The sequence below is a fragment of the Choloepus didactylus genome, chromosome 12 (genome assembly GCF_015220235.1).
Source record: "Choloepus didactylus isolate mChoDid1 chromosome 12, mChoDid1.pri, whole genome shotgun sequence".
In the NCBI taxonomy this organism is placed as follows: Eukaryota; Metazoa; Chordata; class Mammalia; order Pilosa; family Megalonychidae; genus Choloepus; species Choloepus didactylus.
In genome coordinates, this window is record NC_051318.1 from 17,858,489 (window position 1) to 17,871,293 (window position 12,805).

The 12,805-nt window shown below is 36.7% G+C and overlaps 1 protein-coding gene across 9 annotated transcripts in view; it reads left to right on the forward strand.

Moving 5' to 3' along the window:
- The window catches only part of ZDHHC20 (zinc finger DHHC-type palmitoyltransferase 20), a 90,420-nt gene that overhangs the window by 74,987 nt on the left and 2,628 nt on the right, over positions 1-12,805 (forward strand). For 3 of the 9 annotated variants that reach the window (XM_037800360.1, XM_037800363.1, XM_037800365.1), the window contains exons 10-12: positions 9,900-9,989; positions 10,998-11,042; positions 11,397-11,512. In XM_037800360.1, coding sequence (XP_037656288.1) covers positions 9,900-9,989; positions 10,998-11,042; positions 11,397-11,512 — 251 coding nt within the window. Of the gene's footprint in view, positions 1-9,899; positions 9,990-10,997; positions 11,043-11,396; positions 11,513-12,625; positions 12,697-12,805 lie in introns of those variants that run through there. The other 6 variants (XM_037800356.1, XM_037800361.1, XM_037800357.1 and 3 more) reach the window with 3 other exon arrangements.

The window sequence follows — 12,805 nt, forward strand, 5'->3', positions numbered from 1 at the left end:
AGGAAACACTCCTGCCCGTCACCAGCCCCATAGCCCAGAGCTGCCCCAGACAACCCAGTGTGACGGAAGTACTTCAGATAACAGGCACACACCACAAAACTGGGTGTGGACATTAGCCTTCCCTGCAACCTCAGCTGATTGTCCCAGAGTTGGGAAGGTGGAGCAGTGTGAATTAACAAAGCCCCATTCAGCCATCATTTCAGCAGACTGGGAGCCTCCCTACACAGCCCAGCAGCCCAGAACTGCCCTGGGGGGACGGCACTCACCTGTGACATAGCACAGTCATCCCTCAACAGAGGACCCGGGGTGCACGGCCTGGAAGAGGGGCCCACTTGCAAGTCCCAGGAGCCATACACTAATACCAAGGACTTGTGGGTCAGTGGCAGAGACAAACTGTGGCAGGACTGAACTGAAGGATTAGACTATTGCAGCAGCTTTAAAACTCTAGGATCACCAGGGAGATTTGATTGTTAGAGCCACCCCCCCTCCCTGACTGCCCAGAAACACACCCCATATACAGGGCGGGCAACACCAACTACACACGCAAGCTTGGTACACCAATCGGACCCCACAAGACTCACTCCCCCACTCACCAAAAAGGCTAAGCAGGGGAGAACTGGCTTGTGGAGAACAAGTGGCTCGTGGACACCACCTGCTGGTTAGTTAGAGAAAGTGTACTCCAGGAAGCTGTAGATCTGATAAATTAGAGATAAGGACTTCAATTGGTCTATAAATCCTAAAAGAACCCTATCAAGTTCAGCAAATGCCAAGAGGCCAAAAACAACAGAAAATTATAAAGCATATGAAAAAACCAGACGATATGGATAACCCAAGCCCAAGCACCCAAATCAAAAGATCAGAAGAGACACAGCACCTAGAGCAGCTACTCAAAGAACTAAAGATGAACAATGAGACCATAGTACGGGAGACAAAGGAAATCAAGAAGACCCTAGAAGAGCATAAAGAAGACATTGCAAGACTAAATAAAAAAATGGATGATCTTATGGAAATTAAAGAAACTGTTGACCAAATTAAAAAGATTCTGGACACTCATAGTACAAGACTAGAGGAAGTTGAACAACGAATCAGTGACCTGGAAGATGACAGAATGGAAAATGAAAGCATGAAAGAAAGAATAGGGAAAAAAATTGAAAAAATCGAAATGGACCTCAGGGATATGATAGGTAATATGAAACGTCCGAATATAAGACTCATTGGTGTTCCAGAAGGGGAAGAAAAGGGTAAAGGTCTAGAAAGAGTATTCAAAGAAATTGCTGGGGAAAACTTCCCAAATCTTCTAAACAACATAAATACACAAATCATAAATGCTCAGCGAACTCCAAGTAGAATAAATCCAAATAAACCCACTCCGAGACATATTCTGATCACACTGTCAAACACAGAAGAGAAGGAGCAAGTTCTGACAGCAGCAAGAGAAAAGCAATTCACCACATACAAAGGAAACAGCATAAGACTAAGTAGTGACTACTCAGCAGCCACCATGGAGGCGAGAAGGCAGTGGCACAATATATTTAAAATTCTGAGTGAGAAAAATTTGCACCCAAGAATACTTTATCCAGCAAAGCTCTCTTTCAAATTTGAGGGAGAGCTTAAATTTTTCACAGACAAACAAATGCTGAGAGAATTTGCTAACAAGAGACCTGCCCTACTGGAGATACTAAAGGGAGCCTTACAGACAGAGAAACAAAGAAAGGACAGAGAGACTTGGAGAAAGGTTCAGTACTAAAGAGATTCGGTATGGGTACAATAAAGGATATTAATACAGAGAGGGGAAAAATATGACAAACATAAACCAAAGGATAAGATGGCTGATTCAAGAAATGCCTTCACGGTTATAACGTTGAATGTAAATGGATTAAACTCCCCAATTAAAAGATATAGATTCGCAGAATAGATCAAAAAAAATGAACCATCAATATGTTGCATACAAGAGACTCATCTTAGACACAGGGACACAAAGAAACTGAAAGTGAAAGGATGGAAAAAAATATTTCATGCAAGCTACAGCCAAAAGAAAGCAGGTGTAGCAATATTAATCTCAGATAAAATAGACTTTAAATGCAGGGATGTTTTGAGAGACAAAGAAGGCCACTACATACTAATAAAAGGGGCAATTCAACAAGAAGAAATAACAATCGTAAATGTCTATGCACCCAATCAAAGTGCCACAAAATACATGAGAGAAACACTGGCAAAACTAAAGGAAGCAATTGATGTTTCCACAATAATTGTGGGAGACTTCAACACATCACTCTCTCCTATAGATAGATCAACTAGACAGAAGACCAATAAGGAAATTGAAAACCTAAACAATCTGATAAATGAATTAGATTTAACAGACATATACAGGACATTACATCCCAAATCATCAGGATACACATACTTTTCTAGTGCTCATGGAACTTTCTCCAGAATAGATCATATACTGGGACATAAAACAAGCCTCAGTAAATTTAAAAAGATTGAAATTATTCAAAGCACATTCTCTGACCACAATGGAATACAATTAGAAGTCAATAACCATCAGAGACTTAGAAAATTCACAAATACTTGGAGGTTAAACAACACACTCCTAAACAATCAGTGGGTTAAAGAAGAAATAGCAAGAGAAATTGCTAAATATATAGAGACGAATGAAAATGAGAACACAACATACCAAAACCTATGGGATGCAGCAAAAGCAGTGCTAAGGGGGAAATTTATAGCACTAAATGCATATATTAAAAAGGAAGAAAAAGCCAAAATCAAAGAACTAATGGATCAACTGAAGAAGCTAGAAAATGAACAGCAAACCAATCCTAAACCAAGTACAAGAAAAGAAATAACAAGGATTAAAGCAGAAATAAATGACATAGAGAACAAAAAAACAATAGAGAGGATAAATATCACCAAAAGTTGGTTCTTTGAGAAGATCAACAAGATTGACAAGCCCCTAGCTAGACAGACAAAATCAAAAAGAGAGAAGACCCATATAAACAAAATAATGAATGAAAAAGGTGACATAACTGCAGATCCTGAAGAAATTAAAAAAATTATAAGAGGATACTATGAACAACTGTATGGCAACAAACTGGATAATGTAGAGGAAATGGACAATTTCCTGGAAACATATGAACAACCTAGACTGACCAGAGAAGAAATAGAAGACCTCAATCAACCCATCACAAGCAAAGAGATCCAATCAGACATCAAAAATCTTCCCACAAATAAATGCCCAGGGCCAGATGGCTTCATGGGGGAATTCTACCAAACTTTCCAGAAAGAACTGACACGAATCTTACTCAAACTCTTTCAGAACATTGAAGAAAATGGAACACTACCTAACTCATTTCATGAAGCTAACATCAATCTAATACCAAAACCAGGCAAAGATGCTACAAAAAAGGAAAACTACCGGCCAATCTCCCTAATGAATATAGATGCAAAAATCCTCAACAAAATACTTGCAAATCGAATCCAAAGACACATTAAAAAAATCATACACCATGACCAAGTGGGGTTCATTCCAGGCATGCAAGGATGGTTCAACATAAGAAAGACAATCAATGTATTACAACACATTAAAAACTCGAAAGGGAAAAATCAATTGATCATCTCAATAGATGCTGAAAAAGCATTCGACAAAATCCAACATCCCTTTTTGATAAAAACACTTCAAAAGGTAGGAATTGAAGGAAACTTCCACAACATGATAAAGAGCATATATGAAAAACCCACAGCCAGCATAGTACTCAATGGTGAGAGACTGAAAGCCTTCCCTCTAAGATCAGGAACAAGACAAGGATGCCCGCTGTCACCACTGTTATTCAACATTGTGCTGGAAGTGCTAGCCAGGGCAATCCGGCAAGACAAAGAAATAAAAGGCATCCAAATTGGAAAAGAAGAAGTAAAACTGTCATTGTTTGCAGATGATATGATCTTATATCTAGAAAACCCTGAGAAATCGACGATACACCTACTAGAGCTAATAAACAAATTTAGCAAAGTAGCAGGATACAAGATTAATGCAGATAAGTCAGTAATGTTTCTATATGCTAGAAATGAACAAACTGAAGAGACACTCAAGAAAAAGATACCATTTTCAATAGCAACTAAAAAAATCAAGTACCTAGGAATAAACTTAACCAAAGATGTAAAAGACCTATACAAAGAAAACTACATAACTCTACTAAAAGAAATAGAAGGGGACCTTAAAAGATGGAAAAATATTCCATGTTCATGGATAGGAAGACTAAATGTCATTAAGATGTCAATTCTACCCAAACTCATCTACAGATTCAATGCAATCCCAATCAAAATTCCAACAACCTACTTTGCAGACTTGGAAAAGCTAGTTATCAAATTTATTTGGAAAGGGAAGATGCCTCGAATTGCTAAAGACACTCTAAAAAAGAAAAACGAAGTGGGAGGACTTACACTCCCTGACTTTGAAGCTTATTATAAAGCCACAGTTGCCAAAACAGCATGGTACTGGCACAAAGATAGACATATAGATCAATGGAATCGAATTGAGAATTCAGAGATAGACCCTCAGATCTATGGCCAACTGATCTTTGATAAGGCCCCCAAAGTCACTGAACTGAGCCATAATGGTCTTTTCAACAAATGGGGCTGGGAGAGTTGGATATCCATATCCAAAAGAATGAAAGAGGACCCCTACCTCACCCCCTACACAAAAATTAACTCAAAATGGACCAAAGATCTCAATATAAAAGAAAGTACCATGAAACTCCTAGAAGATAATGTAGGAAAACATCTTCAAGACCTTGTATTAGGCGGCCACTTCCTAGACTTTACACCCAAAGCACAAGCAACAAAAGAGAAAATAGATAAATGGGAACTCCTCAAGCTTAGAAGTTTCTGCACCTCAAAGGAATTTCTCAAAAAGGTAAAGAGGCAGCCAACTCCATGGGAAAAAATTTTTGGAAACCATGTATCTGACAAAAGACTGATATCTTGCATATATAAAGAAATCCTACAACTCAATGACAATAGTACAGACAGCCCAATTATAAAATGGGCAAAAGATATGAAAAGACAGTTCTCTGAAGAGGAAATACAAATGGCCAAGAAACACATGAAAAAATGTTCAGCTTCACTAGCTATTAGAGAGATGCAAATTAAGACCACAATGAGATACCATCTAACACCGATTAGAATGGCTGCCATTAAACAAACAGGAAACTACAAATGCTGGAGGGGATGTGGAGAAATTGGAACTCTTATTCATTGTTGGTGGGACTGTATAATGGTTCAGCCACTCTGGAAGTCAGTCTGGCAGTTCCTTAGAAAACTAGATACAGAGTTACCATTCGATCCAGTGATTGCACTTCTCAGTATATACCCGGAAGGTCAGAAAGCAGTGACACGAACAGATATCTGCATGCCAATGTTCATAGCAGCATTATTCACAATTGCCAAGAGATGGAAACAACCCAAATGTCCTTCAACAGATGAGTGGATAAATAAAATGTGGTATATACACACGATGGAATACTACGCGGCAGTAAGAAGGAACGATCTCGTGAAACATATGACAACATGGATGAACCTTGAAGACATAATGCTGAGCGAAATAAGCCAGGCACAAAAAGAGAAATATTATATGCTACCACTAATGTGAACTTTGAAAAATATAAAACCCAATGGTTTATAATGTAGAATGTAGGGGAACTAGCAATAGAGAGCAATTAAGGAAGGGGGAACAGTGGTCCAGGAGGAACAGATAGGCTGTTTGGCGTTCTGGGGATGCCCAGGAATGACTATGGTCTGTTAATTTCTGATGGATATAGTAGGAACAAGTTCACAGAAATGTTGCTATATTAGGTAACTTTCTTGGGGTAAAGTAGGAACATGTTGGAAGTTAAGCAGTTATCTTAGGTTAGTTGTCTTTTTCTTACTCCCTTGTTATGGTCTCTTTGAAATGTTCTTTTATTGTATGTTTGTTTTCTTTTTAACTTTTTTTTCATACAGTTGATTTAAAAAAGAAGGGAAAGTTAAAAAAAAAAAAAAAAGAAAAACAAGGAAAAAAAGATGTAGTGCCCCCTTGAGGAGCCTGTGGAGAATGCAGGGGTATTTGCCTACCCCACCTCCATGGTTGCTAACATGACCACAGATATAGAGGAGTGGTGGTTTGATGGGTTGAGCCCTCTACCATAGGTTTTACCCTTGGGAAGATGGTTGCTGCAAAGGAGAGGCTAGGCCTCCCTATAATTGTGCCTAAGAGCCTCCTCCCGAATGCCTCTTTGTTGCTCAGATGTGGCCCTCTCTCTCTGGCTAAGCCAACTTGAAAGGTGAAATCACTGCCCTCCCCCCTACGTGGGATCAGACACCCAGGGGAGTGAATCTCCCTGGCAACGTGGAATATGACTCCCGGGGAGGAATGTAGACCCAGCATCGTGGGATGGAGACCATCTTCTTGACCAAAAGGGGGATGTGAAAGGAAATGAAATAAGCTTCAGTGGCAGAGAGATTCCAAAAGGAGCCGAGAGGTCACTCTGGTGGGCACTCTTACACACACTTTAGACAACCCTTTTTAGGTTCCAAAGAATTGGGGTAGCTGGTGGTGGATACCTGAAACTATCAAACTACAACCCAGAACCCATGAATCTTGAAGACAGTTGTATAAAAATGTAGCTTATGAGGGGTGACAATGGGATTGGGAAAGCCATAAGGACCACACTCCACTTTGTCTAGTTTATGGATGGATGAGTAGAAAAATAGGGGAAGGAAACAAACAGACAAAGGTACCCAGTGTTCTTTTTTGCTTCAATTGCTCTTTTTCACTCTAATTATTATTCTTGTTATTTTTGTGTGTGTGCTAATGAAGGTGTCAGGGATGGATTTAGGTGATGAATGTACAACTATGTAATGGTACTGTGAACAATCGAAAGTGCAATTTGTTTTGTATGACTGCTTGGTATGTGAATATATATCAATAAAATGAAGATAAAAAATGAAAATAAATTGTTTGAAGTAGAGGGTCATATGAAATTATACTTATAGCCATACCTTCAAAGATTCCATCACAATAGTGAACTATGGATTCTGTTGTGTTTTAAATCAAAGAAGACCCAATATATTTACAATTTTTACCTCAAATCTAAATAGATTTTATGCTCAACATGATGCATAATATCCTTTTCTCCCCAATTCCCAGCCATTTTACCCATCTTTATACAAAAGTCATTTTAGGGAAGGGAGAAACATTTGAAATTCAAGTGACATATTTGTAAGAGTTAGGGTTTTTTTTTTTCCCCCTCAATTAAGTGAATTGCCTATTTTTGTCTGAAAATGACTGAAATTTGTCTTCATTTTTGGAAAACGTCTTTACTGGGTCTAGAATTGTAGCTTCCCTGTCTTTTGGCTTGCTTTTTTTTCTGGATAAAAGATTGCTGCACTCTTGTCTTTGTTACTGTATATGTAGTGTGGGTTTTTTTTGTTTTGTTTTGTTTTGTTTTTTTCTGGCTGCTTTTAAGGTTTTCTCTTTAACCCTAGTTTCTTGCAATTTGATTATGGTGTACCTTATAGTTTTCTTCATGTTTCTCGTGCTTGGGGTTGATTGATCTTGATCTGTGGTTTTATAGCTTTCATCAAATTTGGAAATTTTTTAACCTTTTTTTTTTCTTCAAATATTTCTTCTGTCCTCTCCTCCATCCCTGTTATTGCAGAGGCTCCAATTGAAGTCCTCCCCCAGCTCACTGATGTGCTGTTCATTTTTTGTTTAGTGTTTTTTTTTAATGTTTCATTTTGGATAGAACCTATTGTTTTATCTTCAAGTTTATGATTTCCTTCTGTGTACGCTATCCAATGTCCAATTTATTACAAAGTTTTTCCACTGTGGTTGTAACAGAATGTTTTCAAGAATATTTTCCTAGACATGGAATTTGAAGTTCACAGGTTTGTTTGTTTTCCTTTCTTTAAAGATATTCCATTATCTTCTGGGTTGTATTATTTCTGACAAGAAGTCATTCTTACCTTCATTCCACTCTTTGTAATATTCCTTTATTCCCCCTGGATCCTTTTAAGATTTGATCTTTATCATTGGTTTTAGGCAGTTGGATTTGATGTCCCTTGGCATGGTTTTTATCTTGCCTGTGGTTCATTTGGCTTCTTGGATCTGTGAGTTTATAGTTTTCATCAAATTTGAATAATTTTCATCTATTATGTCTTCAAAATATTTTCTGCCTACTCCCCCTACCCTACCCAGCCTCCACCTGCCCCAGGCTTTTCTGAAACTCTGAAGTACATATGCTGGATTGCTTAATAGTCTTTGCTATGCTGTCCCAAGCCCCAACCCTTGTCTTTTTTCTCTCTTTGCTTCAACATGGACAGTTCCTGATGCTATATTTACAAGTTCACTGAATTTTTTTCTGCAGTGTCTCATCTGCTGTCAAACCTATCTAGTAAGTTTTTCATTTCAGATATTATATTTTTCAATTCTAAAATTTCAATTTGTTTATATATATGTCTAGTGCTCTTTTCATTATTTTCAGTTTTCCTTTAAAACTCCCTGTTTGCTAGTTTTCAGTCCTTTTTGGTTCTTTTTATTGGGTGATTTTTCCCTAGATATGCATCACATTTTTCTGCTACTTTTCTTGTCTAATAATTTTTTGTTGGATGCTGTGTATTTTGAATGCTACTTTGCTCAGTAACTGGATTTTGTCATCTTCCTTTAAAGAAAGTTTAATTTTGTTTTGACAGTTAACTTAATTGTGTTTCATCTTGGTCTTTTTGAGGCTTGTGTTAAGCTTTGTTAGGATGGGTTATAATAGCCTTTGCTCTAGGGCTACTTGACTAAGATGTGGAGCCTGCTGGGATCTCTACCAAATCCCAGTGGTCAGTGAGATCTCCCCACTCTGGCTGGTCAAATTTGAATGCCTTTCACTTCTTTGGGAGTGCTGTGAATTGTTCAATTTATGTGTCCCAGTTGCTCTTTTCCCAGATTCGAATTTTTAGCTTCGCATTCCTCAGAAGACTCAGATACACCACTGTGCAGATGTCTCTAGTCCTTTCTCTGCATATCTCCCTCTTCTTCAGCTCCACTCTGTGGATTCAGGCCACCACAGCCTCCCCAAACACCCATCTCTGTCACCTCAGTTCAGTGAGCTTACCATGCTCTGCTTGGTTTTGCCTCCTGGTACTAACATCCTGGCAGAAAGGTAGAGCTCATTAGGTTTCTCTTCTTTCAGAGATTGCAGTCCTGTGCTGCCTGATTTGTAAACAGTTGTTTTATATGCTGTTCAGTTTTCTAGTTGTTTTACAGTAGAAGTTCAAGATTGCCAGTTATTCTAGGCTGGAAGTGAAAGTCCCTGATGTAAACGTTTTGATATTTTTAGAATGTGAAAGTAAGATGTGACTATACTCATTTTAGATTGTAAGCTTCTTAGGGCAGAGATTTTCTTCTTTTTTTCACTGTTGTATCACTAATGCTTCACACAGTGCCTAGAATATAGTAAATTCAGTAAATATTTGCTTAATCTTGAATTTTGATTCCAGCTTTAATGATGTCTTAAATGATTGTGATCAGCAAGTCATTTCTCCCAGTATATGAATACTTATGTTTGAGATACTGTACTAGGCATCATAATCTTACTAGTCATGTAAAACATTGTTTTTAAATACTATGTAAAGCATATTATTAGAACAAGATAATTCTTCTGCCCTTGCAAAGAGGATTTGCCATCCAAAGAAAATTATAAAAGAAAAGGGCTTGTTTTTTCAATGGAGGCAAATAAACCCTCCAAATTCTGAATCTTAGGAATTATTCTCTGAAATGACAAGTTATGGTAAGTTTTTTATCACACTTCTGAAAAATGGGTGTCAAATGTGACCAGTTTGATTTAACTTAATATGACTTTTTTTTTTTCATTATATAGCTTGGGTGATGGTTGCAGTTTTCCAACTCGCCTTGTTGGGATGGACCCAGAACAAGCTTCTGTTACAAGCCAAAACGAATATGCCAGAAGGTGTGCTTTTTGTCATTAACTTTTTCAGTATTTATTATAAATCAAACTATATATGTGTAATACATATATATGAATGAAATAAGGTAAATATAATAGCAAGTCAATAAACCAGTATAGATAGTGAAAGAAAAATTCTATTTAAATTTTTTGTTAATTTAGGATTAATATGTATATGAGCCTAATATGCTTTGGATGACCATATCATCCAAACCAGAAAACTTTGAAGCATAGGAAAGAGAATGCTTGCTATTAATAGTTGAACCAGGACAATCATGTAAAACTAGAAATATCTGGCCAACTGGGAAGCATGGTTACTCTAAATATGCTGCATCTTCCTAGAAACTAAGGTTATTTCAAGAACTGATTATTAGTTTACCTCAGTTATGTCTTTGATAAGGAATTTGTCATTTTATCTGGTAAATCTTGATAAACAGATTTTAACTTCAGTGTCAAAATAATATTAATGAGGATTCAAAACACAAATATAATTTTTTTTCTCAGTTCATCTTAGGGGAAATTTTCTCATAGTATTTGCATGGTAAGCAAACTGTTTCATAAATTCTGAGAAATAGTTCATATTAAATGAAATTTTAAAGAAGTTAGAGATACTTCTGTCAAAGTGAAACAGTTGAAATGTATTTATTACAAAAGTGGTGGGAGAGAAGGGATTACAGATTCCAAGCTAGCATATTTATATTGGAAAAGGATAGGCCTTAGAATTTAGAATCTAGAACCTAAGACCTTAGAGCTCTCACATTTATTATGATTCTGAGCAAGACACAAACTATCTGAGCCTCAAATTCTACCTCTATAGATTCACATACCTCCAAGGTTTATGTGAAGATTGAGATTATGTATAAAAGCACCTAGCACAGGGGCTGGCCCATATTAAGTACAGCACAAAAACTAGTTCCCTTTAGCCTGTCTTTCTTCCTTTCCTCCTGCTGTGGATCTCTTAGCTAGAAAAATAAGTCTACAGTAAATCACTAAATCATTTTTTCCCCTTAGATCTAAACTGCAGAGGTAGAAAGCAGAAAACTTGGGAAATGACAGGTAATTTTTTTGTACTGGCCACAGATGTAGATCCTCACCTGTCCTTGTTATACCTTATGGCTCTTGATTAACATATGCTAAAAGCATTTCAGACTGGCCTTGAAGCTTTTTTTCTTTTGTCTAACTGTTTTCATTGTCAGCACTGGAGTTCAGATGCTTGGTTCTAGAGGGCCAATTAAATGGGGGTTGGGGGACTTATTTTTCTTTTGAAGATAGAATTTTTTCCAAGTGCTGAGATCTTGGATTGCCCTCACATATTTAGGAAAAGGAATACTAATTTGCTGCTTATTAATTTATTAAGAATCCTTAATTGAGCATTAAGCTATTTACTAAATTACTTGCTCTTCTTTTCAGTGTTGGATCAAATCAAACCTTTCCTGTCAAACCACTTAGTGAATCAAAAAACCGATTATTGGACAGTGAATCTCATTGGACAGAGAATGGATCTGAAGAAGGCAGCATCAGATCAGGTAATACTTCTAATCTGAAAACATTTCTTCATATGTGCAATGAAAATTACCAGTTTAATAAATACAGAAAAATCAAAATGTGATATTTTAAAATACTAAAATATGTGGAACTTTTTCATAAAATATTTTTTATCTGGGGTGTTAGTGTTTATTAGTAGCTTTTGCAGGGGAGAGGTTGAGTGAAGAAGGTGTATTAGTGGCTCCTATGTTTTTTTTTGGTTGGATTCAGCAAAAGCTTTTGTGTGTTACCCAGTCACGTATTTCTTTACTTCTGAGTTGTAGAAAGTTCTTTTAGCATTGGATATTCCAAATAATGTTTTAAACAAGATTATTCTTTAGGGTCCCAGCTTGTGCTTAGTTGGAAATACGTTTTTGAAAACCATTGTACACTTTGCTGTCTTAGTTAAAAAAAAAAAAAGGTGCACTGAATTTGTTTTAACCTTTTCTTGATTACTGTTGATCAATCATTTCATGAATTGTGGATGCAGAATAGAGTAGCTAGTAATACAGAAGTGAGCTTTTGAATCAGACCTGGGTTTATAATCCAACCAGTGTGTCTGATTAATAGATAACAGCATAAAGAGTGGCCATGGTAGTCTTAATAATATAATGCACAATAATATAATGCACAATAATAATTTTGCATTGTAGAAAAATGGGACATTCAGATCAGTTAGTACTAACTCTAGGATATACCCTAAAAGTTGCTGTGAAAACTTTTTATCTTTTCTTGCCTTTTTCCCCTTGTTCATTGTGACTTTTAAAAGCATTCAAAACATTGTTTTAAATTAGTATCATTAGGATCTTCATAGGATCATTAGATCCCTTGTATGAGATCAATGGAAAAAGTCATTTTGTGGGCTTCTTAATTATTGCTGCTTAAAGTCTTTAAAACCAATGAGCATTTCCCAAGGACAAGTCTAAAACCAGACTTTGCCTCTTGAAGGTGCTTTACTTCCTTTGAGGTTCTATAAGAAGACAAATAGTTGGCAGGCTTCAGCCTTTTTTAGTGCTACATAATATAATCATAAATCCTAATAATTATAAATTTTGCCATTTAGTCAGAAACTTAATCTTGTTTTTGTCATGTCATATATAATTATGTGCTTACAGGGACAAATAACCATGTTACAGTGGCAATAGAAAATTGAGTACCACTTGTTCATAACTAACCATTTGAATAAGAGCAAGGTAAGACAGTATAAAGGTAATTTCTTTGAACAAATGCAGTTTATTTGCATATTTCATAGTCTCTTAAAACAATTTGCAGTTCAGTTTTTTTTTTTTTTGTTT